The 27,986-nt window shown below is 42.4% G+C and overlaps 3 protein-coding genes across 7 annotated transcripts in view; 1 reads left to right on the top strand and 2 right to left on the bottom strand.

The window, feature by feature from the left end:
• The window catches only part of CELF1 (CUGBP Elav-like family member 1), a 69,515-nt gene extending 51,876 nt beyond the window's left edge, over positions 1-17,639 (bottom strand). The window contains exons 1-3 of one of the 4 annotated variants that reach the window (XM_066321091.1): positions 17,510-17,575; positions 6,422-6,506; positions 1,974-2,014 (exon numbers count right to left, since the gene is read on the bottom strand). The gene's annotated coding sequence lies outside the window, so the exon portion shown is untranslated. Of the gene's footprint in view, positions 1-1,973; positions 2,015-6,421; positions 6,507-17,393; positions 17,463-17,509 lie in introns of those variants that run through there. The other 3 variants (XM_066321093.1, XM_066321090.1, XM_066321094.1) reach the window with 3 other exon arrangements.
• A 65-nt stretch (positions 17,640-17,704) lies between these two features.
• PTPMT1 (protein tyrosine phosphatase mitochondrial 1) lies at positions 17,705-19,779 on the top strand. Its single transcript, XM_066322263.1, has 4 exons — positions 17,705-18,000; positions 18,076-18,156; positions 18,650-18,841; positions 19,584-19,779. The coding sequence occupies exons 1-4, from the start codon at positions 17,830-17,832 to the stop codon at positions 19,713-19,715; spliced, it is 576 nt and encodes a 191-aa protein (XP_066178360.1). The 5' UTR covers positions 17,705-17,829; the 3' UTR covers positions 19,716-19,779.
• Positions 19,780-19,992: 213 nt separating this feature from the next.
• Positions 19,993-27,979, bottom strand: KBTBD4 (kelch repeat and BTB domain containing 4). 2 transcript variants are annotated; one of them, XM_066321074.1, is made up of 4 exons: positions 27,828-27,979; positions 24,799-25,419; positions 22,194-22,300; positions 19,993-21,613 (listed from the first exon to the last, which is right to left on the bottom strand). In XM_066321074.1, exons 1-4 carry the CDS (start codon positions 27,844-27,846, stop codon positions 20,753-20,755), a joined length of 1,608 nt encoding a protein of 535 aa, XP_066177171.1. In that variant the 5' UTR covers positions 27,847-27,979; the 3' UTR covers positions 19,993-20,752. The 2 variants fall into 2 exon arrangements, with proteins under 2 accessions (XP_066177171.1, XP_066177172.1); XM_066321075.1 differs by having other exon boundaries at positions 27,890-27,979.
• Positions 27,980-27,986: the final 7 nt, after the last annotated feature.

Genomic DNA, 27,986 nt, shown 5'->3' with positions numbered 1-27,986 from the left:
TAATTTGACAATCTACAAACTTTTAATGCCCATTTTTATCTCCATGGAAGTGCCAAAGATTTCCATTCTGGAAGGGGCTCATATCTGCAGAAATTTTATTTGAATACAGACATGTTTCACCATGGTAAATGTGTATATGACAAGAGTCAATACACAGAACTAGGACTGACTCCTTATCTCAAAGAAAAGCTGACTCCTCATTTTTACCATTCGTACCAGACCAGAAGCAGAATGCCATCAGTTTTATTCTGATATAGCTCTGCAGAGTTAAAAATGATGAGGCGTTTCATACTGGGACATATACAAACAATTTTATATACCATTATTAGATGTTTAAGAAAAGACTCCATCCTCTTCTATTTGGACACCCTTCCTACTCACATTTACTCAAATGAATTCCACTTTATTTTGCTCTTAAGATGAGAAACCACAGATCTTGCACTGAATCAAAGTGACTTATTTTCATCAGCCAGAAACTTGCCGATTATCTTACTATTTAAATAATCTAATTTTTTTTTTGTTATTTAAATAATCCGAATATATTGATTCTGGACCTGGGTTTTGCAACTGAAGAATACCATGAGTTTGAAAAACTAGGCCTAATCAGTATAGTCTGTCTCAAAAGATGCAAATTCTTCAGAAAAAAAGCCACATAATGATCAGTATTCCCTCTTTTCAATCTTCTGTATGGTCCTAATGGACAGCAAAGGAGCAGGAAGCACAAAGTACAGAGCACCAGTCATTAGAAAAGAGGTTGAGTGTTTTGCAACCCACACAATGCCTGGAGACAAATGCCCTTAAACTGGTTCTTCTAAACACAGAGGTCAATCACTAAAAAATCACTTGAAAATGAAGGTGTTCCTGGATTTCTTAAGGCAACTTTAGATCTTTCTACCCTGATGAGTAACATATGGAGAGACAGGATATCCTGCACTTTAAAGACAAATTTGTTTTCCTTTGTGATATAGACATAACTAAATCCTTCCCAATGTATTTATAAAAACTGTAGCAAATGTCTGTCCATAGCAGAAAACAAATCTTTCCTCAAGATAATATAAAAACTCAATTCTCCCCAGTTGTCTACAGACCAAAGCATCCCTTAAATGTTTCTGCCATAGCAGAGGTAATTCACTGGAAGAACAAAAATCACCAAGTTTGGTTGTGGTGATACTGATAGTGTTACTTTATACAGCAGTTACAGGTCAATTGTCTCAGAAGTGAATCGAAACTCTTGAGGTGCATAGTACTAACAGTCTGATATGCTCTTTTGTACTCCTCTAACCACACAGTAAATCATTCCAACTTCCTAAACCAGAGAAACAACTAGATCACAGAAGAGCTTTTTACTGGATTGACAAACTGACTCTGTCTATAATGCAAGCTACCATGAGAACCACACGTAACTAAAGGATACAGCACTAAACTCTCCGCTGGAAACTGAGAAGGGGCAATTGTCTCTGCTGTCACATGAAACTGCACCCTTACTGGACTTCTAGCACTAAGAAAATTGCACCAGAAGATCCTCACATTTGACTCCATGCATTTTCATACTAGACTATGTTCCTGTTCTGCTGCACATAATAAAATTTGTCTCAGCCCAGAAGGAATTTTCCACTAATACTTACCTTTAGGGTTTCATGTACTACAGAATACTGCAGATTTGTTCTGGTCAAGAAATCACTGTGAAGACATGCATTTCTACTTTGCAGTTTTGTTTCTAAAATTATTAAGCTATAGATGGAGTTAAAGATGTCTATTGACTCAGTACTCACAGTCCTGAACTGTTAACACTCCCAACCCCCTTTGGCAGTACAAAGGCAGGAAACTGTAGAGTTTAAGGTTCAGGGAGCACTGCTCACTGCAGTGGAAAATGACTGCTTTCATCACTGAATGTAAAAACAACATCTCTCTAAACCTTTAAAAGGGAAGCTCTGCTACACAACTGAGGGATACAAGCTTTAGTTGGTTCATACCTGCAGCTATGCACCTCCCTCCAGCTGTTCCAGTCTTCAATCTAAAAGATAAGGAAAAACACACTGAGTATCAAAAAGTGCTGAAATAGGGAACACAGACTTGAACAACACAAGGAAAAAAATATTATTTCTACATCTTAAGCAAATAATCAGCCAGGACCCATACAGATTTTCTGTACTACCACCTCATAAATTGGATATACTACTTCATGATTCAGAGTTCTCTTCTTGCAAACTCAGTAACAGACTCCCAACACAACCCAGTCCATGTTTAGAGGCAAACTTGGGAACTTTTATTTGTGAGGTTTCTTGACCCTTTTTACCCCCTCAAATATTTTCTTATCTGCGTTCCCCTGGTTTATTTTGCAGAACTACACTCATGTCAGTCTAAAAGTATTTTACAGAAAATCCTAACCTATTTACTTATCTGTAGTTACCAAACTAAAAAATGCATCCACCAGGAAGGAGAATTATACAAGGCTATTGAGCTCCCACACTTTGACTGCTTTGCAGGCCCCTACTTAACCCTTTTTCTGTATTTTTTTTAGTAAGTAAGAATAAGTGAGCCACATGCTCTTCTAACTTGCCATGTAATATACTTGGTTACTTATCACATCTACTCATGCCCTCTTTTACAATGGGAGATCTCTTGAGAATTTTCAATTCTTCTAAATTCTTTCTATTTGTGCAATTTATTTAAAAAATCCCTAAAGCCTCTAAAGGAACAAAGAATCCTAAACACAAGAACAAAATTAATTTTTTATAATATTTATTGAAAACAAAACCCAATCCATGAACCCTGACAAACATAACAGAGTTATATGAAATGTGCATTTTCAAAATTATGAATTTTTCTTTCCTAGAATATTACTCAAAACTGGCTGTTGTTCATGGAACACTTTACATATTTATTTCTGTTCTGTTTCACAACAACATTTTGGATTATGAAGCTTCAACCAGTGATTGAGGAAAATGTAACCTTAAGACACTTCTTTCACCTCAGCCAGATTCCTCTGCTTCTCTGAAGTTTAATTACGAAATATTAATTTATGGCCAGAAAAATGGTCTCATAATTCCTGCTAACAGACCTTCTTCATGCCTAACTTTTAATGTCTTCAAAACAACATGCAACATAATTTTTTTGCTTATGTTAAGTTATACTCCTTTGATAATCAGTTTATCAAAATCAGAAATACAAAACTACTTGATTTTGTGAATGTTTAAGAATATCTATATAAACAACTTTTTGATGTTAAAAAAAAATCTTCACTTCGCACATATAACTGTAACCCTAGTGAATTAATTTAAAAACTTAAAAGAAACCAAAAGTGCAGCTAACATAGCCAGAGGAACCCAAAACTCTTGGATACCATTGGAAAAAATACACACTTCACTGAACCAAAGGCAAAATCCAAGACAATAAAAACTTCTAGAAACCAGCAGCAAATCTGACAATCACCTGTAGAAAGCCTGGGAGAGTGCTCCTAAATCACAAATTGTTTTAGTATGGTATATTTAATTGCATGCAGAACATAAATACACTGAATAATTTATTCGAGTTTATACATCAGATAAACCTGGACCAAAGGCCAAAGAATCTGACAACTGTGCTTCTTCTCAGGAAACACTGGATCTTGGATCCCTCAGACTAAGGTTTATACATACATACAGCTGAGTGGTGCTAGCCACGTGTGCAGCATAGTCACTTCTGTAATTAACTGATAGGGCAGTAAGCTCTTGTGCAAAGTAAGTTTTCCCCAGCCAGCATTTGATGCTGATAGCCAACTATTGTCATAGTTGCATGAGTGTTCTTAGTGCGGTCAGCAAAACAATTAATGGGGTAAATTCAGATCTCTCATCACAGCTCTTAAAAATTTTTCCTGAAGTTATCCCCTGACTAAGGTGCTGCAGCTGAGTACAGTTGTACAGTTGTCACGTTCAACTACTGCACAAAGCTGGGAGGAACTACTGGGACACTACCTGAGTACTCCATGTAGTAAAACAAAGGTTTAATGCTTAGATTTAATGGCCCTGCCAGATCTAAAGGTGACAAAATATACTCTCACTGATGAACAGTTGCAGCTTTTGATATGCAATATAATATAAATAGAACTGCAACTGGTAATGAAAACAAGTGGCTCTATCCACTAAGTACTAGACAAAGGACACGAGTCCAATAAATCTAGTAATACTGCTTTTCTACTAAGTGGTAAAACTTCTGTCTCACCAGCAGCCTGGACCATCCAAGAGAATATCAGATCATTTAATGGATTCTGATCAATGAAATTAGTGTCACAGTCAGCACTTTGTCTAGACCAGTTCTGATTTCTCATTACACTTTCCAGGAACTATATTTATGGGATGTCAAGGTTACCACTGGCAATTAAAGAGGCCAACAGATCAAACAGACCACACAGCTCAACCTCAGATACATCCTGGCGTCAACAGTCTCTCACATAAATCAGCATTCAGTCTGGACTCACTGCAGATTTACATACTTTCAGGAACCCATTTGACCAATAATGAAAATTTGAAAATATAGACAGAACTAGTCCTTTGGAAGTAGTACAGGAGGGAGATAACAATGCATCAAAGAGCGACAGAGCAAGTGCATGACACAGGTCACGAACTGAACCGAGAGTCCTACACAAACCAGAGGAAGTTTCAATCACTGCACAGCCCAGGCCACAACCCACAGAAAGCGTCACTTGGTAGCAACCACTACTAATGAGGCAACAACACAACAGAGACAGCAAGGGAAGCTCCTATGGTATAAAAACCTTACCAGAGAACGAGATGTACTTTTTTATCTGAGAAGTGCCCTTCTACTGCAATCTTTATGCCACCCAAACCTCTCAGCACCAGAAGCTACTTGTTCAGTTTGAGGCCACAGCTCAGTCACTGCGCCTGCTCAGTTTATTTTGGCAGACAGAGCCGTCAAATACTGTTTTTCTCAGGGCTGCCAGCACAAATACTAAAGGGTACAAAGAGTAGCAGACAAACGACACAGTTAGCAAGCTGAATTACTCATGACAGTATGTTCTACTATAAGAATCTAATTTTTTTCAACTTTAGATGTAACAGGAAGAACAGAATGAAGAATAGAAGAAGTGCATATTTCGGGACCACTTCAGATAAAGACAAAAAGACAGGAAAACATTTCAAATGCTATGCTTCAAGTTACTCTAACCAGGCGACCATAAAATACGTACGATTTGGGATGTTGATCATATTTGCAATGTCTGTTTCATGTCCAGTCAGCATTTACAGCCCAAACACCTCCAAGATTGATAATGAAGTCTCACAATCCAAAATGAAAGCATCAAAGACACACTTGAACAATGCAAACCAATCCTATGATCTACTGCTGTAAACATGGGACTGGAGCTTAGGAGACAACTTCTATTATTAACTATGTGGCTGAATAGTAGATTTTTGGTCCTAAGAGTTTCCATTTGTACAATATGGACAAATATGTACAAAGAAATAATAATCTTTTTTTTTGTGAAAAGGTATTTTGAAAACTAGCGACAGAATGTATTTAATCAGAGTCAGGCGTATCATCACATTGTTACAGTTGCATCTAGGCTTCACAAAAAAAATTTCCACAAAACATCCATCTGTTAATAAAACCCAAAGAATCTCACCAACAAAAGATTTTAGCCTAGTATCTCTCTCCAAATTATAGTATTATGGGATTCACAAAATATACCAGGAATTACAAAAGAGAAGGCACAAACTAAAGCAAGATTTCATTTGCTTTTTGAATGAAGGTTAGAAAGCCTGCATTCATGTTTACTCTTATGGAGACCCTACAGGCCACAGCAAGACCTGCCACAAACAGCAGAGTTTGGTCCTCTTTTGGGTAAAAGATTGAGTTTTAGTGAACACAAACAATATTCTCAGTTTAACCACTAAGCGTACTCCTAGAAGCAACCGAACTTTAGCTGAACTTCAAGAATCTCATCCATCTCAGCCACAAGATTCAAACACTAACAGTTTCAACTCACCTGTCTTTAAAGGCAAGATAAAAAAATCTAAGTGGGGAAACCACCCCTGCACAATGTTTAGACACAGCTGGCATGGCTGTGTTAAAAATTCAAGACACTTACACACTTTTTTCTGATTGTACAAAAAGGGAATAGATTCAAAAGCAGATAGAGAATAAGGATGCATTGCAGGTCCCTCACAAAGATCTTCAAAAGCAATCACTATTCCGTATTGTCACACCGAAAATGCCAAAGGAGGACACAGTGTACATGGTTGTTTCTAGCATCCACTGCTAGCTTCAGGAGGAAAATAATTTTGAGGTGTTCCAATTTTGAAAGATCAGAATTGAATGTTATACAAAATTCTGAGTAGGTCTGAAATTCTGTATCTGCAAAACGTTGAAGTATAACCATTTTTATTTTATTTCAAAAAAGCACAGCTAAGAAAGACTGGTTTACCTGAAGCTTGTATGAGTCTTGCTTGGCTTATATTAAACAAATACTTGCCATGAACTCTACCGTGCAGAATCTGCCATTGCCACGCCTGCAAACCAAAGAGTAAAAATATGCTCAATTATTTTTATCTTCATTTTTAACAGGCACACGGCAAATCCTCTGCAGAAGTAAATGGATTCAAATGACACTCATTTACATCTGCAAAGAAGTGGAGTTACTGCTCTATCATAAACAATGAATATTGATCCAAATCACTTTCAACAGCAAATAATTTTCATGACCATTTGAAGAGATTTAATATTGAGTGTATAAAGCTGAAGCTTTAAAAAATATTTAATATTATTTCTTTTTCTCCATCAGAGGCAAATGCTGGCATTGTTGTGGGAACATCAACTTAGGAATGTCCCACTTCTGCTCTAAAACACAAATTTAATAAAATGTAACCATTTCATTGCAAAGCAGTTCTTACTAAGCTTCTCGTCCAGATCTCTGAAGGTTTCTTATAAGCCATTATTTGTATATAGTTTGATTTCTTTTTTTGCAACATTTACTCTCCTCTTCAGTATCTTTATATGGTATCTGAAACATACAACTGTAAATGATACAGAACAACTGTATTGAAAAAAAATCTGCCTTCATTTATGATCTACTGAAAACACACAAATACATGAACACATGCCATGAAGAATCATTTTGGTGTGTCTACTAATCACAATTGTAATGCTGGATGTGTGGAGAAGGATCAAGAGTGTCAAGAGCCAGAGGGTCAGTACTTGCTTGAAGTCTTAAGCATGTACTTGCAGATGTTCTTCACTTAAACACTGATCCATCAATCCATTTCCATTCACTTTTACTGGAAGGCACAGTATGACACCTGCTAGTTTTCCAATGCTAGCAGGAAGAGACTCTATGAACTTTATGGCAAAAACAAGCACTATAATACAGCTCTGGCTGCATGAGCATGCAGAACAGACATAAAATAAATATCTTTCTGGATTCTCTGTACCTCATGCCTAGATTTTGGAGGCACCTTATACTCCCAACAAAACTTTACAGTCTATGTGGCACATAATTTTCTCTCTGTCCTAATATCAGAAAAGCTCACCAATTTCTTCCCAAAAGAACAGCAGCCTTTCTATAGAGCAGCATCAAACACAGCATGTACCAAATCCTGCATTCATTAAGAAGTATGTTAAGACAACATTTAGGACTTCCCTGTCTAGAAGCAAATTATATGTACCCCAGCAGGCAATGCAGGCAAACAATTCTCATTCAATATTTTCAGGTTATACAACTGAGAAGATTGGATATGAGCTCTCCATAAACATTCAATAGAAATGGGGAAGAAATACAAAGGAATAGATTGAGATACTCCTGCTATAGATCCAGTTTAAGTTGGTGCTCTTGCCAAAAGTATAGTGCACAACTCTTTTGTCACCAGCTGTCCATCCCCATCTCCGTGTAATGAGCCTGAGAAAGGAAATGGTCAAGGTGTGATCTTGTCCACCACCACCAACAGGAAAATAATAGTTTTAACCCAGACATGCTCCCAGCTTCAGTTCACTGCACAACCACACAGATGTTCTTGGTGGCACAAAGAAAAGGAAAAATGCATGAAAAATGGCACTAGCCTCTTTTGGAGCAATACTGGCAGATGCTCATTTAAATTACCCATGGAACTAGATCATCAGATTTAGGTACTGAATTTCACAGAATTAAATTTCTACTGATTGATCCTTTTTAAAGGTCTCAAGCGATAAACAAGGGTTCCACTGTTTCTGTTAAGACATAACTATGCTTGGAAGAACTATATACATGTCCTTCCATACAGTCATCTTCACTGTTGCACTTCTTTGTCAGTGGACTGCCTCCAATATTAGAGACATGTCACTCCACATTCTTGATTAAACAATAGGATTTAACTTCTTAACATCACAAGTGAACATTTTCCAACTTTCATTTATTCTTCCAGGAGATTAACACCTGTAATTACTTTACGATAGCAGTTTGAAGATTCATCAATTTGAAATGCACATTGGCCTTAATTCAAAATTCCTGGAATCTTCCCATATGTCCACCTTTAACCTAACACTATTATTCAACTGCATAATTATAATATTTTAAAGGGCTTATTTTTGTAAAAAAAAAAAAAAAAAAAGGAAAAAATAGTAGGGCAAAAAGAAAATAAAAAATGTGCCTTCCTGTGGGATTTCAAAAGGCATCAGACAAAAGTTAATTTGTCTTCCACCCTGATTAAACCTTTTCTGCAGACAGAGTAACACAGTCAAGATAGAATGGATTATTTGGTATTCTCTCTTAAACATAAAAGTATATACAGCAAACAAGATTTCCTGTCTTGACAGCTTGGCTTAGCTCTGAACAATGTCACTTTCTCATAAATTGCCTTTAGGAAGATTCTAACTAAATAGTATGATTGGAATTCCTCAGTGCCATTCTACTACTCAAATGCCCTTGGTGCACATATATTTATTATTTATTCAGACTTCTGTCCATTTACCATGGTATCTTTTACAGAACAGACACACAGTATTTTTAAACATGCAATAGTGTACTTTCAAGAGGCCTTTGAAATTGCCTAATCATATTCCTGCTCCAAGACCACTTGGAGGAAAAGGTGAATATGCTACAAGAAAACACTTGAAAGCCAAGGAATCATAAAACTCCAATCACTGGGCTCAAACAATACCAAGATTTGCTTTTAACTGGTAACTCATATAAAAGAAAGGTTATCAGCTAGGGAGTCAGCAATTGGAAAAGTGGGAAGACTGGCAGGCAGATGACCTAATTCTAGCAGAGGATGCCAGAATTAGGCAAAATACCAAGATACTTCAGGTGACAAGCGTAACATTCCACAAGCTGCATATTTACAACAAATTCCATAGGTTTTCCACATGAAGATGGAAAAAAACCTACTGCAGTGTGTCTCTGTTAAACAGAAAGATCAGAAAACAGCCACACAACTAAGTTGCTTGAGTTCAGTCAGTTCAAGAAGATGAACTCTGTCACACCTCAATCACAGGTCCCTGCCTGCAGACATCAGTACAATCCAGACATTGCCAGACAGCTGAGATGCATCAACTGGCCTCTAAAACGTCCTTCCAAATTCAAGAGGCACACAGCTTTCTCAGGAGGAAATACACTGAAGACACTGCAGTGGTAGGAAAGAAAAATAATTCAAACTGAGTTTATGGAACATGGTCCTCAAGTAAAAAGGCAGACTCTTCCTAAAATCAATTTCACAACTGAAACAATGTTTTCCTCTCTCAAATTCCAGAAACAAAAGGCTGATGCCTATTTGCATAGATGTTCAAAAGACAGCAGAATTTTTTAGGAGACAGTATTTCCTAAAATTCAGAAGAAGTACCCTATAAACAATTGGCCTCTTCATCTCAAAAAAATTTTGCCACAGTTAAAGGTGTATTCAATTGCTGCCACTATTTTGAGCACCTTTCTGCTACTCAAATAAGATTGTATCAACAGTTTACTACAGTGTAGCAGCTAACAGACTTTCTGCACTATTTGTTCATCTGACCTACTATTTAAAAAAAAGCAATTGTGAATAGTCATCCCAGTGCGTGCAGGGCCTTAATACAAAGTTTACACAAGAACACAGTCAGGGCAGTCTTGGCTGCAAGTTTGCAGCCATTCCTAACAAGGTATTTCCTACAAGCCCCATCCCTGAACACTAACTCCTGATTCCAAACTAGGCAGGCCAGGGGTCTAGCGCCTCATTAATCCCCATTGCCCATAACAAGCAAAGACAGCACTCAGATCTTCCAGGACAGGATCTAGCTTTCATTAATCTTCAAGGCAGACAGTGACAACAGACCTTTTATGGAAGGATACAGGCCTTGGCTAATCACTCCCCAAAGCAGGAAGGGAGATTAAATCCTCATCCCAGAAGGGAGCAGCTCTTTTGGAGATTAAATCTGTGTCTTTCTGATGCCACTGCCACCCACTGCAAACTGTCCCTGCAAGGCAACTCCTCCATTTCCAGTCCCTAGACTCCCAAATTCGGATAAACTGAATTTTACAAAAAAAAACCAACATTCACAAACAGATCACCTTTCACTTTGGAACACCAGTCGCCCCCAGAGACAGACAGACAAATGTAACAGAGACTATAAGCCCTAGTTCTCAATTCTGCTCAGCAAATGCCCACCAGGCCAGCCACACTGCCTGGTGAGCCAGTGTGCTCTGCTGGACAAATATAGAAAGCAGAAAGTGGAACAACCCTTTCAGCAGAAGAGATTCTGCTCAGTTCCCCAAGAGGGAGGAGCAGGAGCTGAACCAGCCTAACTGCTTTACCCATACATGGTCTCTGTAAAAGCCCATTGCTAAGACAAGTTCCTTTACACACACACACCCTCATTCACTGTCACACCGTGCAAGGAAAGAAAAGAATTAAAGCGTCCAAACCTAAAGGAGTTACTGTTTTGAAATGAGTTCCAGCTCTGCTTTGCTCGTGCCCACCTAATAACGCACAAACATCTAACACTGTTCACCAACAAAATCCGGGCAGCAACCCAGAAACAAGACAAAAATCTTCCTCCCAGGGAATCCCCACATCCACCAGCATTTCAATAACTACCGAGCTAGTAGTCTTCCTTGTTGCTTTTGGACACACACATCCACATATAAAGTTCTTGGTTTGACCTTCTCCCCCCTCCAGCCCAAATTGAATTACAGAAATCTTTTTAAACCCTTCTCCCTTTTCAAGTATTGTCCTGGACCAGGAAGCATGACCTTTCTCATTGCTTGATACTAATTACTATGGTGACATGCCGTTTCTTGTCTATTTTCTCTGTAGTCCTTTTGGCGAGGGTTTAAACACTAAACCTTTTCCTATGCATTCTTCTTAAAAAGAGAAGAAATGCACTTCTATGCAGCACCCTCTTCTCTCTCCACCCACCCCACCTCTTTCACATTCTGGTGTGGAAATAGCAGAGTAAGTGTAATTGGAGACCTAAATCCCCAGGTCTTCATAGAAAAAAAAAAAAACTTTAAGGAAGTGGCTGTCTATTTCTTTTTTAGTACAAAAGTAAGACAGTTTGCAAACTCAAATGCAGCTTAATTTATGTTAAAAAAGCATCATTTTCTATGAGTGATTTATTACCACATGCTGCTGCCTATAGCTTCTCCTTGGTGTATCCCATACTTATGTGGTGATACCAAACTACCTTACAGGACCTACCAGGAAAGTTCTTTCATACAGGTAAGTGGAAGCTGCAGCTTCCAGCTGTATCAGGAATGCAGCAGGCAATTCAGAACTCAGAGAAGCACACTAGTCAGGTAGCTTGGTTAATGTCATGTGCAAGTAGATACAAAAGTGCTGGTATTCAACAATCCAGGTATTTTTTCAAATTTCTCATTACTGAGATAATGGTTTAGGCTCCCTGCAAATTCAGGCAGACAAGAGCATATGCAGAATTAGCTCTACATCTAAGCACAGCCTAAATTATACTCCTTACTAAAAAGGATCAAGAATATGTGTCCTATTTTGCTGTCCAAGAAATGCCCATTAAACTTAGTCTTGAATTAAATGAAAAAATAATTTTGAACCCAAAGAAATTCCAAAGCAAATTCTGCATCAGACAATTAGTGTCACAGCAGCTTCCACACTGTGTAATACAGACAGTACCACCTACAGCCCATCTCTGACAGTGATCAAATTCTGGCACTGAATGCATAATCCAGAGTGTGGCTTTACTCCATAAATATCAGAATATTCTCACTTAACTTTTCCTAAGTCTCCAATGCATATAATCATGGGTTTCTGAGCAGTCAAAACTGCTTTAGAGAAGTAAATTTCTTCCCCAAACAGATTTTGCATATTGATATGTTCAAAGGTATCACTTCTAATGTCACTTAGGTCAATGCAAGGAATTTTTACTGTTTCAACTCGTGCTCACTTGTGCTACACATAGCACAGCCATTGAACAATCATGTGCAAGAAAAAACAACCAAGAAAAAACCACAAAGAAATACAACTCATCATTAAGTTGACCTGTCATCCAAATATTTTTTAATTCAGAATGTTAAGGGGAGAATAGAAAATTTTTGAAGACAAATAACGAAGAAATACAGGTAAGTAGGCAAAAAATATTTTTAGATGGTGCTCTGCTTTCCAATACAAAACTATAAATTAGAGAATTACTTTGACACTCTATTGTGCCTACAAAAAAATGCAAAAGCTAGATGTGATGTTCAAAATACATCCTCTCTTCCTGAAAGATCAATACGTCGTTTCCTTCTGAAGAAACATTTATCAAAACTCTATCTTGTAAGATTTTGCAGAGATACTAACATAACTGGTGTCCATCCTGCAAATCTCTACATATATAAAGAAAGATGCTATCGTTTTGGTATGTAGAGTTGGACATTGTCTGCTAAGTGCCTGATTTGAATTACAAACTCCTCTGCTTTGGAAAAAGCAGACATGAATATTCCCTTTCCAACAGAGCCTAAAAAATTTGTGGATTGCATGCCTACATTGGAATATCTTTTGAACTGCATAGTTTGGGACAAAAATAGCAAAGACTATGCAAAGGTACAGTGAAAGCCTGAATTTTAAGTGGTAAGATGTCCGAAGGACAACAGTTTTACTTTGACATGTGAAATACTGAAATCTAGTGGATAACAACTACATAAATTCTGTGAAAGGTGCAGTATACAAAACAGCCTGCAGACAGACAGTGAAAGGTATCTGAAAGAACAGTTTTGATAGTGGTGTAAAAAACAAGCCAAGGTCCTGAAAAACTCAAATTAATTTAAAGTAAAAACAACGTAAGACAGTCACCTGGGCTCTTACACGAATTGGGAGAGTGTTCGGTTTTGAGAGAATACAGAACATGCAAGCATCAAAACAAATGCTCTGCAAAAGAAAGCCTGCCAGATACCACACCAGCATACTCAACAAACACCCATCTTCTCATCCACATGCTCATTCAAGATCTCCTTGAGGTGTGCTGCTGAAAAGGACAAAGAACCCAAACTGCCTGCTCATTTGCATGGATTTCAGCAATACGCAAGCCAGTTATTCCACGTTATATTACAAGCAATTTAGTCAAACCAATGTAAAAATCCCAGAGCGATATGGTTTTAAGCCCATACAAAACAAAAAGACCATGCTATACTAAATATACTGAAGATACAAGGGTACCATGCATACTTGGGACAGACAAGACAGCTTGTGGACAAAGATTCCTTTGCTGGCACAAGGCTTTCACTTACGTATACCTGTGACACCAACTGCATCACCTAAACTGAAATTCTTCACTGAGAGTTGGAAACTACTGAAGATTTCTGTTCAGCCATCTAGTTGCTCATTCTGAATTCCCCTGGCAATGATGCATTTTCTTCAGCACAGAGCTGAGACAGCTGGAAGTTTGAAGCTACTCAAGATGTCAAAGATGACTTCCTTTCCTTGGGATGGTGGCTGTGCTGCACTCTATTGCTGTCACACAAATAAGCCTGTTCTGTCCATCACCACTCAGGCTCGTGAGCTGTTCTTCCCTACAGCAAAACACTTGCAGACTAAGTAGCACAGCAGCTTTGACCCAACGTATATTTTAGCTCTACTTGCTTGAGTCTCACATCAGGTGCAAATAAGACAATGTTCAATTGATGTCTGGGAAATCTCCTCGCTAAGTGTGAATGCTAAAGCTCTCTCTTTTCATTCTTATGTCCCAAACATGAAGTGTCTTGGCATCTCTGTAAAATAGGTTGTAGAGCAATAGCAGAAAACGTGGTATCTGGCATTTATTCATATAACAAGTATCATTGATGACTGGAAGAAGGGCAGTAAAACTACTGGTTACTCTTCCAATCAAGATAATCCCTCTTGCCTCAAGAAATCTTGTAACAGGATCACCACTTAGGCTCGTGTGCTATGATACTTTGAGAAATACCCATTAGAGGCCCTACATAACTTCTCTCAATTTACAACTCCCATTCTAATAAATACTGAAATATTTTAGTCTTCTTTTCTTCTATACTACTTTTTCTCCTGATGATTGGATAAAAACCATACCTTCTTGCCTGAAGGCAGTTACTAAGGCAGTGAATAACTCTGCACATAGTCTTGAAGGACAAGCAATACTAACCATGCCCAGACTGACATAAAACATCTCAGACATTCATGGCAAGACTGAAAAATAAGAAAGCAGAAATATAAATCTGAGTCCACTTGACAATTGCAGCTGTCTCAGTAACCAAACTCACACTGTGACCTGGAAAACTGGACATATTCACTTAAGAACAGTCTCTAGTTCAACAGCAAGAACAGTGGGTTCTCGGATCTCAGTGCTAAAGACTAATAACCAGGAAATCTCAAAATCTATGAGAATTTGTCTCACTTCCCACATACTCCAAAACAGGCACTAAAGGAAAAATCAGAGTGGGCATCTGAAGAGATTTGTGGCAGATGACTCAGTAACTGATAATCAGTAGCCACATGTCAGAAAAACATGCAAGAAATAGTTAAGGAACAACCTGCTCACAACAGTTTCCCAGTAAGTTCAATTAGATACTGGATTTCAGGTAGAATCTTACTCAACTTAAAGTGAATCTAAATATTTAAGAATCACATAAGCATCTACCTTTTATGAAATTCAACCAATTCAGGACACTGTTAGTGATTTTAGAAGAAAATTTACACAACATTATAAATACTTCCCTTATTTCAAACCATCATATTTTGTTTCAACCAATGACTCTTCAACTGATGCACAGGTTACTTGGCAAGGAATGGATTTATTATTCATGAGATAGACAATTACTATATATTGATGGTCCTGCCACATTTCCTGCTTTCCCCTTTAGAGAAGTAGTGCCAGGGAGTATGTCTCCAGAATCCCTGCTTGTAGCAGAAGAACTAAAAGAACCTTCCCCCCACCATGTAGAGATAATCCTACAAGTGCATCAAGTTTTGGAGGCCTAGCAGAAACACGGATACAGTAAGTACACAGTAGTATTACCATGGATTTCTTTAACCCAATGTGAAAGATGAGTACGTTCTCCTCACTTTGTAGGTCATTCACATTCAAAACGAAACTACCTAACACATAAATCTTCATGTTTTAGTGTTCATGACTTTAGAACAGTCACTTTTCGATCATCTGCTCTTCTACAGATGTTGTGTTCCTGCTTTCTTTTGCATGTAAACAGAACGTGCTAGGCCTGCATCAACTATTTTGTTACCTATTAAAAAAAAATAGATACAAAAGGGGAAACATGTAACCCAGCAGTCAGGATCAAGCACTGATTTTTCCCCAGTGTAACGTCAGAAACTTAGACAGGAGAAGGAAAACCCAAAAAACCACAGCCATGCAAGAATGAGCATTCAGAAAGGGTGAAAATACTCCTCAGAACAGCATACACCTTCCCAAAATAAGTATCAGCAATAATTTTGATTGTGAGCAGAGGCTGAAAGAGTACAAACAGTAAGCACCTAAAGGAAAAAAAATTCTTTACATCACCTCATTTAAAAAATCCCATTAAGGAATTTTTGTAGTATATGCATTTGCACCCATGTCCACCCTGAGCAGATACAAGATCTGTGCTCCTATCCTGGGGGCTCGTCATCAGCAGGAATGCAACTGAACATATTAAGCTGCCAGATGCAAGCTGTACCCACCCTAACATTTTCCAGCTCAGTCTAAAGACATACAGATTAGTTTTAAACATCTACCACAGCAGCAGTATTTCCAACAATGCTGCTTCCTCAAGACTTAGGTCCAGACACAATTCTAGGAAGATACAGTATCTCATTTTATACAGAGATCCCAAGAACATAGCCGGAGGGAATGGAAAAAAGAATAAAAATGTGATGGGTTTATTATGGCTGTGCAATGCCAAGCCAGTGCAGTAAAATCTATCTGATTAACTAACCTAGAGAAAAACAATAGAGGAGACAACAAAAGACACTAGGAGAGAGTTCAGCTGATTTTGTGATCACTGGTACAAAGAGTAAGACTGAAAGGACAGACATACACAAAAAATAAAAAAACAAATTCAAGATAGTCAGAAAACACAAGCTGTTGTAAGCCAGAAATCAAGCGTGCTTCGTGATATAAACCCCCACCAAATACTTTTCTAAATCCAGCGAACTGGTGAAACACACCCGATGACCACACGCAAGCAGGACATACAAGAAAGCTGCAACGCTAGAAAAATGTTCCCCGACAACTTCTGGCAGAAGAGAATGCCTGTGCCTTAAAGGTGAAAATGTCTGGGCCAGAATTCCTCAGGAATTCAAAGGAGTATATTCTAAGGTTGCCTCTCAACTTCCTTCTCGTAACAGTCCTATTAAAAAAGCACGCTGTTATCAACCTTTAGTGCTTCTTCATGTCTTTATCACCCATTTTACGCTCCGTCTCTCCTGGTTTTTATATTCCTCTTCCTCCTTCATTCCAGTAGTGTCTTTCAGGCCTTCTCATACGTGAGGACTGCAAATCCTCACGCTGTGCTGAACTCCAATTTCCCTGCTCGTACTTTTCATACGCCTGACTCGCCTCCACCCCCTGGTGCACCAGCACGCATTTTACCGCTCCAGCCGACACATTTTACTCCCCACCGTACCGACGACGACAGCAACCGCACCCCAGGCTCCTCTAAGCGCAGGCTGACGGCGGCCGAGCCCGGGGCAGCCGCTCCCCCGCCCCGGGGTCCGCCCGGCCTCGCCGCAGCCCCCCCGCCCCGAATGGCGGCGCCGCCGCCGCGGGCCGAGCCCGCACCCGCAGCGCCACCGCCCGCAGCGCTGTCAGCGCTCGGATCAGATACGACACCCAGCAGCCTCGGGCTCCGGGCCCCGGAGGGGCTCCCGGCGGGGCGGCACCGCCCCGGGATGGCGGGCACGGGGCGGCGGCTCCCCCGCGGGCGGGAGCGGGGCGGCACGAGCGGCCTCGCGGCGGGAGCGCGGGGGAACGGGGGAGAAGGGGCAAGGAGCCGTTACCTGCGCGAGACGGATCGCGCTTCCCGCCGGCTCGGCCCCGCGCCACGCCGTTCCTGCCCTGCCGTCCCTGCCCTGCCGTGCGCGGCCCGAGCTCCTCCCGGCGGCGCCGCCCTCACCTGCCCCGAGATCCGCCCGCGCCCCGCTCCGCTCCGCTCCCTGCGCCGCCTCGGGCCGGCTCCGCAAGATGGCGGCGCTTCCGGGAGAGACCACGGCGGGCGCGGCGTGGGGGGGCCGGGGCGGTGCGCCCGCCCTCCCCGCGCCGCCGAGCTCGCCGCGCCCCGCCTGGCCCCGCCCCGCTCCGGCCCCGCCGGGCCCCTCCCGCCCGCGGCCCGACCCCGCCGCCGGCCTTCCTTCTGGGGACGCTCTGCGCGCGCGTCCGCGGCGCTCTCCCGCCCGTCGGCCCGGCGCGCCCCGGCGCGGCGCGGCCCCGGCGCGCATGGGGGTGGTGGAGGCGCTGGGCGCCGGCGCGGCGCGGCTGCTCTTCTACCCGTCGCTGCTGTACACGGTGGCGCGGGCGCGGCTGCCCGGGTCCCGCCGGCCCTGGTTCCACCGCATCGACGACGTCGTGTTGCTCGGGGCGCTGCCGCTCCGGGGGCGCATCCGCAGGGTAAGGCGGGCGCAGCGGGGCGGGCCGGGCCGGGCCGGGAGGAATGGAGGTCCCTGACGGCGCCTGTGCCCGCAGCTGGTGGCGGAGGAGAACGTGCGCGGCGTGGTCACCCTCACCGAGGACTACGAGACCCGGTTCCTCTGCTTTTCCCCCCAGGTGAGCCCCGGGATTGCTGGTGTCTCCCCCACCCCGGACGGGTCTCTCGTCGCTCTCCGTCCCGGCACAGGTGAGGCTTTAGCCGCCTCCTGCCGTCATCCCGGCAGCGACCGCCGAGTCCTGTGGCAGTAAAGACGGGATTACTCGTACCTAAGCCGACTTTAAAAACTATGCGACAAACCAGGAAAATGTGAACATGCGAGTGAACTGCAGCTGCAGTGGCAGGGAAAGACAGGGAGCATAGAACGTACATCACTGTACAGGAATGCGTTTGGGTTGGGAAGAGATCCCAACCTCTCTCCTTTAGCTGAACACATTTTTTCAGTCCCCTTTAACTATTACCTTCTGATGGCCAGCACTGAGTTTTCATACATCTGATTTGAAGGATTGACATTCAAAGTCTGTTTACTGCCTCTCTGAATTTCTCAACAGGTTTCTTTCAGTAAAGAAACCAACCCAGAAGTTCACTGACCAAATCTACTGTCTGTTACAGGAATGGGAGGCAATGGGAGTGGAACAACTGCGTCTGGGCACTGTAGATCTAACTGGAGTGCCCACCTTGGAAAACCTGCACAAAGGCGTGGAGTTCATCCTGAGACACCGAGCCCGTGGTAACAGTGTCTATGTGCACTGCAAGGCAGGACGCTCCCGCAGTGCCACCATGGTGGCAGCGTACTTAATACAGGTCAGGATTCTGCCTCAAATTTACCTCGTCGTTTTGCATGCAAATGCAAATTTTGAATTATTCTGCTTTTCTTAATTCTTTCTGTGATTGAGGTGGGAATAATGAGTCACTCATGTGCGTAGGTTCACTGAGCAGATAAACATCTATTTTTGTTGTTTGTATTTTCTTCTTGGTTCACTGGAGTGGTGAGCCTTCCTACACTTTTCCATAAATATAACTCAGGATCAAGAGAACTGACTTGTTTGCTGAGTTCCTCTACCAACCCAACTGGGGAAGCCAGCACTCTCAAGAAAATCCCACCTGTGGATTCTTCCCTTGGTGTTATTAAGTGCTCCCTGGAAAATTTTCCATTAGTGTTGAAGAGAAAATTTTCTCACTAAGTGCTGAAATGCAATGGGCGTACCAGTAGAGATTCTTTAAAAAAAAATTAAAAAGCAAGCTGCACTTCTGCTCTGGTCTAGTGGGGCTAGGTCAGGAAACTATTCACGATATGAAGGAAGAGTGAGTGAGATGGAAAGTAGAGGGCCCAGGCAGCAACCATTTCTCTTTAACAGAGGGACTCATTTCACCAATGTGTGACTTGCAGGCCTCTCTGAGAAGATCAAGTAAACCTAAGGGGCAAAGCAGCAGCAAACTTTCTAACATCTCTAATATAGCATATTAGGCATGGCTTCCAGGAGGATTCCATTAACTGGTGCAAAGATGGAATGGATTTTCACTTGCTGAGTTTCTGCCTTTTCAGCTGCATCACTGGAGCCCTCAGGAAGCAATAGAGGCCATTGCCAAGATTCGTCCCCACATCCTCATTCGACACAAGCAAGTCCAGGTCCTGGAGAAATTTCATAGGAACATGATTGCTGAGAGGACTGCGTGACTTAGTAGGAACTATCAAAATTCTCATCCGAGCTGCTATTAAAAGTTTTTATGATCTAACAAAAGCTTAAGTGTTTTCATTCTTGACCATCAATAAAGAGCAGTTTTACAGTAAAGGGGAAATAGGGTTGTTTCATTAAAGCTTGCTTTCCTTATGGCTAATATCCTGGATCTCTTGGAGCCCCATAGTTCTTTTCCACACATCAGTGCTGAGCAGAACTGCAATCCATAGGAAGTTCAAAAACATTTGTATCTGAAGCAAAGAGAAAAAAACAAAATACTTTGTCTCAGTAGAGACTTTATTCAGATTCTTACCCAAAGGGTTACAGTGCCAACAGAGAGGGGTAGGAGGAAGTGGTCTTATTTCTGTCTTTCCACCAACACTATGTTATAATTACAGGGGGGGATTTCCTGTACAGTAAAGGAAGCCAATGCTCTAAAAATGATCTCCCTCTGTATACTAGGTGATGACAGAGCAGTAAGCAAGTACTTGGTTACCACTCCTCTAGAAGTGCTGAATGTAACCTAAGGGTCCTGGGGTCAGTTCTGGAATCTGTCTGCCAGGCCCTCCTTCTGCAACAGGACACAGAAATGTTTAAATGGGGGCATCCCTGGGGACACAGTGCACATCTAACTCTGTGACTGACACAGCAGCAACACGCAGTCTCCTAGGCAGTTAAAATTAGCAGTCTGGGCCAAGGAGAATGCTCTCCATATGCCACAGGAGTTTTTAGTGGTGGATTGGTTCCAGGCTAAAATAGCCATTTGCTGCCGTTTGGGCCTCAAAACACAAGCAGCTTGTCATCAAGCAATCAAAGTAATAGTATTTAGTCCATCTGAAATTTAAGATACAACAGTTCAATACAGTTTCGACAGTGCTATGTAAAAGAATAGGCCCACAGTCAGAAAGCCTCTGCAGAGGTACAGAGGATGGGGTCTTTACTGCATGTTGTAGTAATTGGGACTGGTGCTGAGGGTCATAGGTGTCTTTGAGCTGCACAGCAAGACAGTGTTGCTGTTTTCTATCATCAGGCCTGTTCAGGCCAGGACAAACTGCAGGTTAGTGAGCAGCACTTTGATGCCACTTGTGACTGTTACAACAGAGGTGGCCGGGTTAAGTTTAAAAGTATTTGCATCGCCCTTTTTATAGCGGTCGCGAAAGACATAGATGCTGCCATTGCAGCTGGCAATTTTCCAGAGGGATGGTACTGAGCTCCAGGCATCTGGGAGGCATAGCCGGGTGAAGCTATCCAGCAGGGGATTGTAGCAGAGCAGTGAATCCCCCTCGGCCACAATGAACACCACATCCTTGTGCACAGCAGCGTGCATGCGCCCTGCGAAAGGAAGTACGTATGGCTTCACGTGGCATTTCTCTGTGTTGGTATCATAGCACTGGATGAGTCGAGAGGGCTTGGTGAAGAAGTCTAAATCGTTCTCCTCCCCACCCAGCAGGTAAATGACACCATTAAGGTTCACCCCTGCAGCTCCAGAGACTGCCACTTCCAACTGGCTGGTCTCTGTCCAGACGTTGTCTCGTACTCTGTAATATATGACAGCATTAGAGAGAGTGTCCTGTAGAGTTTTCCCCCCCAGTGAATATATTGCATCCTTGCTTGGCACGGAGACGAGGGTGTGCTGGAGCCGGTCACGGGGTAGAGGAGCACACCATTCCCAATCTATAGTTGCATTGTTGCATTTCCACATGCGCCGTGGAATGGAGCCACCGACGACATACAGGTCGCTGCCGTGCTTGCAGGCCGCGGTGATCTGGTGACACAGGCTGTTCTGGCCACTCACACTGATGGAGTCATCGTCAGCACAGTGCAGAGAGACAGCGAGGGAATGTGTACGTGATGACTCCTTTCCAATCAGGTAGATGTGGACATTTTCTCCAATCACCTGAGCGGAAGTAGAAGTGTGTCAGCAGAATTAGATCTGTTCACACAAACATCAATGATGCTCAAGACTGAAGTTTTCAGTTTAGGACCCACCTGTGGGCCTTAGGTGTATAACCTCCTTCCCAAGTCCTGCTACCCTAGAACATTTAGGATTCAGAGCCTCAAGGCCTTTTCAAGATACCATTCATATCTGACACAGTAAAACAGCCACAGACGTCACTGGAACACAAGTGTTGTTCATGGTTTAGGTAAAGGCCAGTTACATCATTGATGGAGTACAGTTTCTACGAGGAGAATGCCAAATATGGACTTCTGAACAGTTTATTTGGTAACTGAGATGAAATAAGTTATTTGTGGCACTCCAATCATCAGTGAAAGCAGCCTCAGGTTAAATGAAAAAAAAGCTGTCAGTGGGGTTGCTATTTATGACACTGAAAGTATTCTCTCACAAGCACCATGAATTTCAATGACATTTGTGTTCTGTGACTTTCAAGTCACACTTGTGAGCAGGATACCCTGCCCTGAGAAGTGTGAAACCAACAAGTGTTACATCAGCCCCTGAACATAAGGTCTTTTTATACCTTCAGACTCGATCGCAGAGTCTCTGAAAATCCCGCTCGCTCCTCCTTGTTGAAGTTGATCCATGTTTCTATGGCAACTGTTGGATTCTGAGAACATGGAACGCCATCTGCAGTTCGGGGACAGAAAGGCAGTTATGATATCTAGACAAAGGTGTATGTACTCAGGAACACCCTTTTCCTGCAGTTGCCTCCCCCGACTCCCATCACAAACCCTACTTTCCAGAGAGGAGAAACAGACACAGACGTTTATAGATTTTGCCCGGCATGATCAGCACTGCCAGCCAGACAACTACAGGAAATTAATTTGGGTAACTATAATAAGACCGAGCTGTCAGATCTTAAGCACTTTGTATGATTCAGCAATCTATTCAGGAATCTATGTCCAAGAGAAAGAGGACAGGAAAGAGAACTTATGCTGTGTGATGATGACAAATACTTTCTTATTTAATCATTTAGGCAAAAACATTGTTATTGAGAATCTCAGCACCTGCCTTTCTTTCTGGCTGGTCCTAGAAACCAGTCTAGCAAAAGTCATCTACAAAATGTGTCTGAGCACTGTCAAGGCAGCTGACCCTCATGACTGAACATCTGGTGTTGCTGCTATCCTCTTAACATTTGGAAATCCCCAATGAGCTATTAGAGCTTTTCTTAGCTGTATGACAGTAGGAAACACTCCACAGACTGCATCAGATTTAAATCTCTTTCCAGACATGACTGGAAGTTTTGGTTAAGCCACGAAGTCTTCCATCATCATCATCATCATCAGTACATTACCTAAAAGATTTTAGGTATTTCCTTCCAGTTTGAAAGCCAGCAATTATGCCTGTGTTCATTGAGAAGCTTCCCTACGAAGACTCTCTGATTCTGCAGTCTATTCTCATGACAAGCTCTGAATTCAATGATGCCGAAGGCACCAGACAAATTCCAATGCTCTTCTCTATAGTGGAAGGGAGCAGAAAGAGTGTAGCACAAAAGCAGGTACTTCAACTCTGTTTAAAAGGATTCCCATAAGCTAACCATCACATGTAGTGCTTAAATGGAAAAAAATGATTTTGAAATTGGTCCTAGAGTGCAACAGAAGGTAAACTTAATAAATTACTATTTCAAGAAATTAATTTTAATCCTTGCTACTGAAAGTTTCCTCTATTTAATTCTCCATTAACTAAACAAAGATGCAGGAAAGGCAAAATAAAAGGATTTTTCCTACCAGCAGTAGGGAAGTATTTCAGATTTTAATCCATTTTATGAGCTAAGTTGTGGCATAAATGCTGAGTAATGTGATTCTACATATGAAAATAGATGATGCAAGGGAAAAAGTTATACTGAGCAATTGTTTTAATTTAGGACCACAAGTGCTAAAGTCCATGGTCTTAAAACTGGTTTTTATGTGGAATCCCTAGGAAATTGAAGGTGAATGACCTCTACAGTTTTATTTCATGATTTTAGTGGGTTTTTTTAGATGAACTTATTTTAAAAACTTCAGCTGGACAGTTATCAAAATCACTTGAAGTTTAGCACAGTTTTTGAGCTATCAGTACGCATACTCAATAGGTTCTTGACCGTAAATTTCTTTAGATGCAATAGAGATAATTTAATGCAAAATCCGTAAAGACTCTTGATGCATAGCATCAACTCTAAAGGCTAGTTTAGGTCTTTTGGATAGATTTGCCAGTGTTCCAAAGAAGCCAGTCATGATAGGTTTATTTTTGCAACTGCATATAAAACACATGACACACAAAGTCTAGTTACTTACTCAGCTACAAAGAGTAATTAAAAGCAAGAAAGAGGCACATTTGGATATATGAGCTGTTTCTACATTCTTGCTTCCTCTAACAATGATACATAACTGCAGAAGAATGGACTTGTGACTGCAGCATCCTGGGGAGGTAAAGAGTACTGACTGTGCCGACTAGGGCAACGGATCTTTAAGGACTGGTGGACACTGGACTAAGCTGTATATGTGTTGACATGTCATTCCCAACTTTGAGTCATGGCATCCATTACTGTGGAAGGCTATTACCTTTACAAGAAGAGCGATTACTGTATTACTCAAGATGTTACAATGCCTCTATTTCAGTCAGTTGAGTGCCTAAGTAATCCTAACAATTATATGCAATTGTAAATAACACTACAATAGTCTAAAAATATGTGCTCAAGCCTTCTTACAGGTGTTGAGTTATTGCATTACTATGTTAAATTATTATGAGCTAAAGGGACAAAAAAGACTTTCATCAGATGTGTAGGCCTTCTGGTAAGCCTTCTTTTACTTTTAATGCAAACAAAAGTACAACAAATTGTTGGATGTTATGCTTAAAAAAGGTGTAACACTTCTAACCTGTTGACTCAGGAACGGCTGTGAATTTCTGGCATCCTGTATGTCCCTTTTCTATAGCTCAGATGTTTCATGTCCAGTAACAATTCATAGTCTGGGGCTTTTTCTGATAAAGGTATCCAGAATATATTGCTCTGCCTTGCTTAGCTGAGTCTCTGAATAGACAGTGATTATGAAAGCTTGTATCTTTCCATCTATTTTGTTCTCTATTTGACCAGACTCTGAAAGTCTCTTTCTACAGCCACATCCTAGGTAGTTTCAAGAACCCCTTACCTGTAAGGATGTCTGTCAGCAAGCGGAGAGGCAGGTGCAGGAACTCCTCTGTCTCCTGCAGCTGAGACAAATGTGACTTTGCACAGTGTTTGGCAGCTGTGTAGAGCTCCATGTCACTGTGTTGATCTGCCAACCACATGACCTGTAGACAGTTTCTAACCTGCACCGTACGGGCCAGAAAACGGGAGCACTCTTCAAAAAGGGCAGTCAGCTGGTACATGTCTGCCACTTCATAGGTTTCCTGCAACTCCTCTGCCCTCAACTTTACAGTTCCATGGTAAATATAGTCCACAAGGAGCTGAAAGACACTCTCGCTAACATCCTGCAGCTCAATCACCCGGTTGTGGGCCTCCTTTAGGTTGGAAGTGAACATGGAGCGAAAAAAGCAGCTCTGAGCTGAGAGAACCAAACGGTGCAGCTGGAATTCTTTCCCTTCCACTGATATTGTAACATCAGCAAAGAGCTCATCCTCCAAGCATAATTTCATAATACCCTGGGCCACACGGCCTGAGTGGGAGCGGTCGGTGAAGGTGTAGTTCACAAAGTAGTTCTCTTCTGCAGAGGAGCCTCCAGTCTCTTCTGAGGACTCCATTGTGCTGCACAAATCAGACCTCCAGCAATCTGTAAAATCACAATAATTACATGGCTTTCTCTCACCACTAACAAGATTATGCAATACTTCAGGGTACAGGGGAAAATCAAACATATTGGTAAGAGTCCAGCATATTTTAGACTGAACATAAATAGCACAGCCAGAAACTTGTGCTTGAGCTTCAGAATCTCACACAGCAAATGAGAAGTTGGCATAATTAAAATTATAATATATACCAAACTTCCAGTACAGTGAACATCACATCCCAGCAGGGCTGGGAGACATGCATATCTTTTCACCATTCATTTCACTGACACAAAGAAATGCAGCAAGTTATTCAAGTGGAAAGTCCAGCAACTGCCCTAGGAAACTTGTAAAGCCAAAAAAAACCGTGGCAGCATCATAGCTGAATTAGATGTGAAAATGATTCAAGTATCATACTAAAAAAGAGCATAGGCAGCAGTTCATATCATCAGATGTTAATTACTGTCCAAACCCAGTGATGAATCTGTATCAAGGTGAACTTGTTTTTACCAAAAAGATGCATGAGATGTCTGCCCAACATAACCACTGGTCCTTCAACCTAACCAAATGAGATAACTGATGGTTATGCTGTTTGTTAATGTGCCAGTCAACTTCAGCATGCAAAACGTGTTAGATGTTGTTAGTCACTGCCTCCCAAGTGGAAAGGGGAACAAAATTTAAAATAAAACACCTCTTAGTAGGTACCATGAATGTTTGCAGAGCTCCAGGTAGTTTGTAGGTCAGAAAAGCTTCTGAAACACAGAAGGGCTACTACACCAAGGAACTCTTTTTTACCATGGCTCTTGACAGCATTAGGAACAGTTGCCTAGCTGCACTCACTTTAGACTCATTTTTATAACTGAACTACCAGCCATGATGTCTGATATCAGAAATTTCTTCCACTAACAATGAACATTATTTCAAGTACAATGTTTCACAAAGATGTGATTTTTTTTCTCCAACAGATTCATAGTTACTCTTCCATGATTTATCTTGTCATACACGCATTTTCTTACAATTACTCTGCTTGATCAGGAGGGCTCCTACATTCTTTGCTCAAATTCTGTCCATGGGAAGTAGCATCTACATCCCTAACTGGCTGGACAAGTCCATCTCATCTCTGGTGATAGCCTGCCTTAATTATACTCTTATCTCGACTTTACAGCAGTTCTGGTCTGTCTGAAAAATACCTATCCATTGGTCTGTAAGAGACTGAGGAACTGCAGTCAGCACAGAACATGTCAGTACTATTTTTCCAGCTTTACGAAGTATGAGCCTATCCTGCAAATTGGCTTCCACTTCAGTTAAAGCTCTTTATCCTTACAGTCGAGGTGTTTAGGAGCTTCAGCCCAGAATGCAGAAGAGACCCCATAGAGCACCAGGATATGGACAGCTGAACTACTCTGCCCCCTTTACACGGCAGAACCAGCTGCCCACACAGCCCTGCATAGCTCCCAGAGGACTGATGCCAAGACACAAAAGAAATGCCAAGAAGCAGCTAAAGACTATGCAAATCTCACATCTTCCTTGCAGACACCCAGACAAAGCTCCCCTTTGCACCCATGGTGTCTCTGCTAAAGAGGCTTGCAGGACGGTTAATTGTTCCATAAAGCCAAATCGTATGCTCCGTGCATTCCATAGGCCAGACTATCAGTGACAGTGACTTAACCAACACCTGGTACACCTCCTGCATGGAAACGCAGAATCACTTAAGTTGGAAAATCCTCTGAGACCATCGAGGCCAACCAATAGACGAACCACCACCATGTCAATTAGACCATGGCACTGAGTGCCACATCCAGTCTTTCCTGAAACACTTCCAGGGACAGCACCACCACCACCTCCCTGAGCAGTCAATTCCAGTCTCTAATTACTCTTCCTGCGAAGAAATTCTTCCTAATGTCCAGCCTAAGCCCCACCTGCTGCAGCTTAAGCCTGTGTTCTCTCGCTCTGTCGCTGGTTGCCTGGGAGAAGAGGCCAAGCCCCACCTGGCTACACCTTCCTTTCAGGCACTTGGAGAATGATAAGGTAATCTTTGAGCCTTCTTTTCTCCAAGCTAAACAAACCCAGCTCCCTCAGCCGCTCCTCGTAGGACTTGTGCTCCAGCTTCCTTCTTTCCTTGCTCCTGACAGCGTCGCGGATGCCACGGCGGCGCCCGGGATCGGAGAACCCCTAAGCACAACTCACAGCGACCCCACGGTCCGAGGCGGGGAGAACGAAAGAAGGGAGGCTGATCCTGGAAGAACGCGGATTCCCACCAGGGCCGCGCTGACGCCGTGCAAGGCTCAGCGCTGGCTCAGCCCGGGGGTTGCCGGTGTCCGCCGCCCTCGGCGCCCACACCTCCCGGCGCTGCTGCTCCGTCCCCGGGCCGCCGGCCGCGCCGCTCCCCCCGGCCGCGCCGCGCGGCACCCACCTGCGGCGCCTCCCTTCATGCCGCCGCCCCGGGCTGCCCCAGCGGCTGCTCCCGGCCCTCACCCTGCGCCAGGCGCCGCCGGGCACTCGCCGATTCCGCCCACCGACCCGGAGCCGTCCCCGGGAAGCTCTTCGCGCGCTTCCGCCCCCGGGGGAAGCG

This window comes from Sylvia atricapilla, chromosome 6 (assembly GCF_009819655.1).
Source record: "Sylvia atricapilla isolate bSylAtr1 chromosome 6, bSylAtr1.pri, whole genome shotgun sequence".
Classification (NCBI taxonomy): domain Eukaryota; kingdom Metazoa; phylum Chordata; class Aves; order Passeriformes; family Sylviidae; genus Sylvia; species Sylvia atricapilla.
Note: the sequence above shows the minus strand (reverse complement) of the source record. Positions and strands in the feature narration are given on the sequence as shown.

Excerpts from the sequence above, each read along its gene's own strand:
- PTPMT1 (XM_066322263.1), top strand. The coding sequence starts at position 17,830 with ATGGGGGTGGTGGAGGCGCTGGGCGCCGGCGCGGCGCGGCTGCTCTTC. Across the intron at positions 18,001-18,075 it reads TCCGGGGGCGCATCCGCAGG|CTGGTGGCGGAGGAGAACGT; the intron begins GTAAGGCGGGCG and ends CTGTGCCCGCAG. Across the intron at positions 18,842-19,583 it reads TGGCAGCGTACTTAATACAG|CTGCATCACTGGAGCCCTCA; the intron begins GTCAGGATTCTG and ends CTGCCTTTTCAG.
- KBTBD4 (XM_066321074.1), bottom strand. Across the intron at positions 22,301-24,798 it reads GCTGACAGACATCCTTACAG|ATGGCGTTCCATGTTCTCAG; the intron begins GTAAGGGGTTCT and ends CCCGAACTGCAG. Across the intron at positions 21,614-22,193 it reads CTCTGCGATCGAGTCTGAAG|GTGATTGGAGAAAATGTCCA; the intron begins GTATAAAAAGAC and ends ACTTCCGCTCAG.